We start from the raw sequence: 6,400 nt of genomic DNA, 5'->3' as shown, positions 1-6,400 counted from the left end.
GACCAATAAGAAAAAAGTATTTTCTGATTGGTAAAGTAAGTCAAATTATCTATTTTCACCTGATCTATGGAAATAGATCAGGGGAGACTGAAGTTCCAACTGTCAGGATAATTGTAAAACAAACAAGATTCTCAGACTCTTCAAGCCTCAATTATCATTTTAATTGTTACACTACTTCACTGTATAATTGTTACAGTACAGTTTAGAAAAAAAAAACCCTGATGAAAGTGTGGTTTGTAAGAAGAGTTGCCAAAGAATGGATCTTCTTCAAAAAAAAAAAACAGATATGATTACATCTCAGATAACCAAGCGATTCAACACAGATGAGAGCTGTGCCATTTTGGAGAAATCTAAACACGGTATAGAAGTAATGTCTCAAAGCAGCTGCCAAACACAGAGGTGGAGGTGTAGTGATTTAGGGTTGGTTCTACAGCCTCTGGCTAGTGATGCCTTGCAGTTCACTGTCATCTGGGGTGTATGCGCACATACTCTGTAGCAGAATGTGAGATCAACTGCGTGACAAATGGTCTCACATGGAACTGGGTCATAAACAGGACAATGATTCCAAACAGCAGCAAATCTGCAACAGAATGGCTGAAAAACCTGATTGAAATGTTGTGTTGGGGCCTTAAGAAATCAGTACAGAAATGGAGACCTGCTCAGCTCAACAGATTAAAACAGCATTGTTCAGAAAAGTGGGCCAAGATTCCTCTGACAACACATTAGAGGAATATATACAGAATATATATTTTCTGTGTAGGACTGATAAACCTATACAGAAAAAACAACACTTAGAGCTACTGAAGTTTGTACAAGTTGTTTTATCATGGGGTGTTTTTTTTCTATGACTGCAGCGAGTACATCGTTTTTTTCTCCATTACTGTACATGAAGACTTAATTTGAGAATGACATAATTTGGGGTTAGCACTATCTTTCTCTGTAAACTGATGATTCAGAACACCATTCTTTAACTGTGGTTAGTGAAGTCACAGACCATTACTTTCAAACCAGCTGATATTATATTGGAATACTAAAAAGATATGATACTCAAATTCTGCAGTTATTTTTGTTTCAATTAAAGTGTTGATTTCTTACAAAACCTCAAAACAGAAACTAACAACAAACAGATATGTCCATTCACACTAAAAAGAAGACAAAGAATAATCTGGTTCCACTGAACAAATACAAACAGATTATAGACTGATTAAATCTGTCTGTGTTTAATCTGTGCCAAAGCTTAATTTTTCCATTCCATGGATTCAGATGTGTCCAGATCTAAAGCTTTATTATAATACCCCGCAAGTCATTGCCTTTACACATTGTTTTTTTATTGCTGGTTCTGTAGTAATGAAAATGTGTGTTAGCTTGACCTAATTGTGAGGAATTGAAAGAGATTTTTTTTGGAACATCAAACTTCACATCTTTGATGTGTGCTGGTGTGCTGGTTCTGAATAGGGCCTGTGTGTTGGGATCAAGGTTGTGAAATTTCAAAAGGTTATGTTGCAGCAGGACAGGGTAGGGTTGTTTTTTTTTTGACATCAAAGTTCCAGTTTATTGATTTGTTATCATATCTAAGTATCAACCTGAACTCAGCTTTTTTAAAATGTGGCTTCTCACAGTTTGTGATTCAACAAGTTTTTTTCAGTAGTAACAGGTTGAATATGATAGCTTCCTCTCTTTAATAAATTAAGCAATTAGAAAATTATTTATTTTTTTATTTGCTCAGATAATTTTGGTCCTAACCCAATGTTTGCTTGATGATCTTATGCATTCCAGTGGGACAAAAGACAAATCAGATGAAAGCTGTAAAGGAGCAAATATATTTTCAAGGCCCTTTTAAAACATGTAGTTGTCATCTAATCCCAGCTCTCCCCTTTCTTCTTCATGTTTTCATACAGAGGGTGACTCCATTGTTTACACCACCAACTCTCTCCAGAGACGCCGGAAAGGACTGGGCTTAACAGGCCTGCGCCCAGCTGCCTCCAGCTCCATCCACTCAAAGAACAAATCGGGCCTCATGATTGGCCCACCACAGGACTTCAGACAGATCTCATCCATTATTGACGTGGACATTTTACCTGAGTCATATAGGCGAGTTCGACTGCACAAGTACGGCTCCAAAAAGCCTCTGGGATTCTACATCCGGGATGGGGTGAGCGTGCGGGTGACACCGCAGGGTGTAGAGAAGGTGAGGTTCAATTTTATTTGAGCATAATGACTGAGCATCCTGTTGAAATGAATCCAGTTCAGGAGTAATGGCTGTACTTTGTGTTTGTTCTGGTTTTTACTGCCTAAATACTAACAGCAAGGATGACGTTAGTATTTTACCAATGGAATTTTTCCTAAACTGATAATTATTTTCTTTGTTTAAAAGTGGGAGTTCCTTATAATAATTGAATATGAGACTAAAGAGAGTGTCAGAATATTTGTAGCTTGTTTTTTATTTCCTCACAGACGTTAACCCACAACAGACTGGAAACATTTGTAGGATGCATGCAGTGGGGTTCTGTACATTAGTGTTGATTTATCAAACTGACATTCAGCAAAACAGTTTTTAAAAAAATCTCCACTTTGAAAAGAAAAGGCATTTTTTTTCTCATTAGAAACCAATGCGCAGGAAACAGTCTGCTCACTGACCAGAGTTACTACTTAAACAACACAAGACAATAACACTGTATTCCTCAGGATTGTAATGGTCACTTATTGATGTGTATGACTGTGGTTCAAAGGGAAGAGTAGTTGTCCTTCTGTCACATTTTGATTTTCCTTTGGGCAAGGCACGCAAGCAAATCTAAGCAAATCTACTGATCGTAGATGTTTGTATATATTAATGAGACTGGGTGAATGTGACTCCAGTGAAAAGTGCCTTAAGAAGTCAGAAGGAGAAGAAAAGATCCACATCCAAAAGTCCACATTTAATGAGTTACAAACTGGCAGAAGTGCATTACCAGTTGTCACTAAAGGTTTTTATCAGGTTTGAGGCTTCAGAAAGAGTAATTCTAGAGAAAACTCCTTAAACATTGATTCTGTATGTAAAGGCTCATCAGCATATGCACATTTATCACAAGGATATCAGGGATATTCACATCTTTTATAATTTGTGTCTTTTTTTACAGGCTCTGGGCAGTTTTTGCTGAACACAAAACACATATGAAGGGCATTGTGAGCTCAATGAAGAGAGCACTCACTACTGTACTCAGGCCATAAATAAAAACATCTCTTCTGTGATGGAAGAAAATGGTTAAAAAAAAGACTTATGCTCTTCACGGCATCTAATATTGCATATCAAATTTTATGGTGATATGCAATAACACTGCCCACCTATGGAAGCAAAGATATGTTGAGCATAAGATTGTTTTTTAAAATCAACCAAAACTGGCAGTTTCATACAGCAGATATTTTGTTGTTGATGATGTATTAAAAACTTAGGACATATCTTATCTGTTCTATCTGTTTGTTGACACTTTTTTCTGTCTTCTTGTAGGTTCCAGGGGTCTTCATATCTCGCTTGGTGCGGGGTGGGCTCGCAGAGAGCACAGGACTACTGGCTGTTAATGATGAAATCCTCGAAGTCAATGGCATCGATTTAGCGGGAAAATCTTTAGATCAGGTAAACTCAGTGAAAATTAAAGTTTTAAAACTCATACTTAAAAACAATTGCATGAGATGCTAACATGTTCCCAAAAAGACTGAGTGTTTGAGATGTGAATAAAAAGGTGTATGGTTTAAATGTTCTACACTCTATTTCTATTTTATTGTAGAAAAGTAGAAAATGTGCAAATATAATAATGATAGCATAGCTCAGTGTAAAGGTGCCCCACAGAGTTCAGGCAGAGCAACATAATAAGAACTACCTTCCTGTTTCTGGGTTTAGGAGTTTATTGAAGAAAAAAGTCAGTAGTTTTTGTTCAGTTTTGGTTGAACAAAAACTACAGACTGTCTTGGAAAATGCAACATGAGAATTTAAAACACATGTAAAGGTCCTCTTTTTGTTTTGCGTAGTAAGATAATGTTGATCCACCATAATTTTATGACCACTTTAAGTGAGTTCTTACTTTGTTGAAAATGAAAAACTGTAGTGTAGAAAACCTGCATCCTGGTATTAACACAGATGTTGCTTAGACAGTTGCCACCAATTAGTCTGCTGGACTGATGTGAGCCGAGCCAAATCCACAGAGACAATCAGACTGCTCAAATGTTTTCAGAAAATTCTTCTTCAAAAATTCAGTGCAGATGAAAACAAGTTAACTTTACCTCAGTTCATCTCCTCATAAGAACATAGAGTGGCAAAGTGAGCTAAATAAAGTCCATATTTTTTGTGTAAAAGCTCTCTTCTTGAAAAGCATCAAAAATAGTTTGTAGCATAATATGCATAAACTACTGACCTCTAAAACCCATTTTTGTATTATAGAGAACATAGCAAAAATGTTTTCACATTTTTTAAACTGCAGCTTTTAAGAACTATTGCTATAACTTAATGATATTAACCAGCCCATGCTTGATCTGGTAAGAACCAGACCTTGTTTTACGCTATTTGTTTCATCCAGAGGGTCTGGGCTCTCAGCTGCTGAGAAATGATTGATGGGTGGGCCATCACCCAATCGCTAACATTTGCGATTGGGGTTAGTGATAGGGTTAACCCCAGGGATGAAAGTAGGCAGGTACGGTAGGGCAGTGGTCCCCAACCTTTTTATTACCGCGAACGGGTCAAGACTTAGAAATTTTGCTGCGGGGGGAGGGGGAGGGTTGTTTTAACTTTCAGATAAGGCTTCTGCATGTTGGTGTTCCCGCTAAAACCTGAATATGCCCAATTTGGGTTGTCTTGGCCCTTTTCTCGCAGCCTGTGGGGTTTTCCCTGACTGGGGACGAGAATGCAACCTGTTGAATGTGACAGGTAGCCAATCAGAAAGCGCAGTGACGTAAGAACAGAGGGGAATCCCAAACAGCTGACATATCGCACAACTGTGAGTCCGGTGGATATCGGAGATGATATGTGGAAATGTTTATTATTATATGTAAAGGTCATTATTATATATGTTTATGTTTATTGAGTTAAAAATGTTAACTATGAAAAACATAGCTCACCTCCAAATCATAGTGCAGCAAATAGAGCGGCTGCTCCCGTCGTCTTTTATCCACCGCCTTTTCTTTTTGTTACGAGTATTATCTCTTAAAATGAGTCCACAGACTATCACTATTGCTTCTACATCGTCATCTGTGTTTGGTTATTCTAAATTCCCGTATACTATGTTGGGGGTTTTACTGGAATATCCTATGGAATTGGGATGTTCGTGTGTGGTGTGTTGCTCCTGCCTTGGACACACAAACCGATCGAACCTGTTGTACTTTTATCACCTCTGTGATCACAGAGGTTTGGAGAATTGGCCAACAATTCTTAAATCTTGCCATCTAAACCAGACTTAAGACTCACAAGCTCTACTCATCTCCTCTCGACCACTGCCCAAACGCTCTCTGACTCTGGTCAGTATGGGAACGTTTACATATCCCTTCAAAATAAGATACAGATGTGACACACAGGGTTTCCCCCAGTGTATTATAAGCCTGACGGCCCGCCATGCTTTACTAGCCTCGCTGCCAGGCTAAGCGTTGCTTGTTTACGTTTCAAGGAAAAAAAGAAAATCGCCTTTAAAAAAAAAAAGACAGGCTGCAAGCGTCTCTGTTGCTCTGAGCATTTCACTAGCAGAGCAGATATATCCTTAAGGATAGGTTAATAATAGATAAGTTTATAGTTTATGCATTTAAAGCCGACAGCGCGTGAACTAATCACACAGCTGGTGCCTCTGTGCTTTGCCTCGCGCGTTGCCACTGCTTTACCTCAGCGCGGATCGCGCGCGCCTCCTTTCACTCAAACTGGACACAGGCTGACATGTATGGATATTTACATAAACTTACTGTGAGGAATTATGATCCTTTGGAGAACTCTAGGAAAGAGTTTAAAGCCCGCAGCGTTAGCTCTGGTTGCGCAGCTCAATGTGAACCACAGGAATAACATGTAGCGAATTCAGAGGTGCGCATTGTGGAGCAGTGAGAATGATTTATCTTTGTGAACGAACAATTATATGCGGCGTTTACATCTCTACGCGCTGCCCAGCGTGTGGCTCTGTGTCTGTCTTCCCTGTAAAGTGTATGTCTGTGGTCCCGGTTGGCCGGAGCGTTTGTGGATGAGCAGCGCTAACCTCATCATGCAGTTCAGCCCGGTGAGGAGCTTTAACGCTCTGCTCGGAGTCACGCATCACGCTGATTTTATATTGTTTTATTATTATTTTTAGTATTATTTTTCCGGTTACACGATGCATCAAACCATATCAAATGCGTTGTCTACTTAGACGCGGCCGCGCGTACTTGTCGGAGATCTGAGAAACTCGTGACCGTCGGGCAC

General features: G+C 39.1%; 1 protein-coding gene across 3 annotated transcripts in view; it reads left to right on the top strand.

Annotated features, from left to right (window-relative positions):
- pard6a (par-6 family cell polarity regulator alpha) overlaps nucleotides 1–6,400 on the top strand; it is a 46,797-nt gene that overhangs the window by 14,414 nt on the left and 25,983 nt on the right. For all 3 annotated transcript variants that reach the window (XM_007541485.2, XM_007541483.2, XM_007541482.2), the window contains 2 exons: nucleotides 1,899–2,188; nucleotides 3,485–3,610. In XM_007541485.2, coding sequence (XP_007541547.1) covers nucleotides 1,899–2,188; nucleotides 3,485–3,610 — 416 coding nt within the window. The remainder of the gene's footprint in view (nucleotides 1–1,898; nucleotides 2,189–3,484; nucleotides 3,611–6,400) is intronic.

Source organism: Poecilia formosa, unplaced genomic scaffold (assembly GCF_000485575.1).
Source record: "Poecilia formosa unplaced genomic scaffold, Poecilia_formosa-5.1.2 Scaffold611, whole genome shotgun sequence".
Taxonomy (NCBI): Eukaryota; Metazoa; Chordata; class Actinopteri; order Cyprinodontiformes; family Poeciliidae; genus Poecilia; species Poecilia formosa.
Note: the sequence above shows the minus strand (reverse complement) of the source record. Positions and strands in the feature narration are given on the sequence as shown.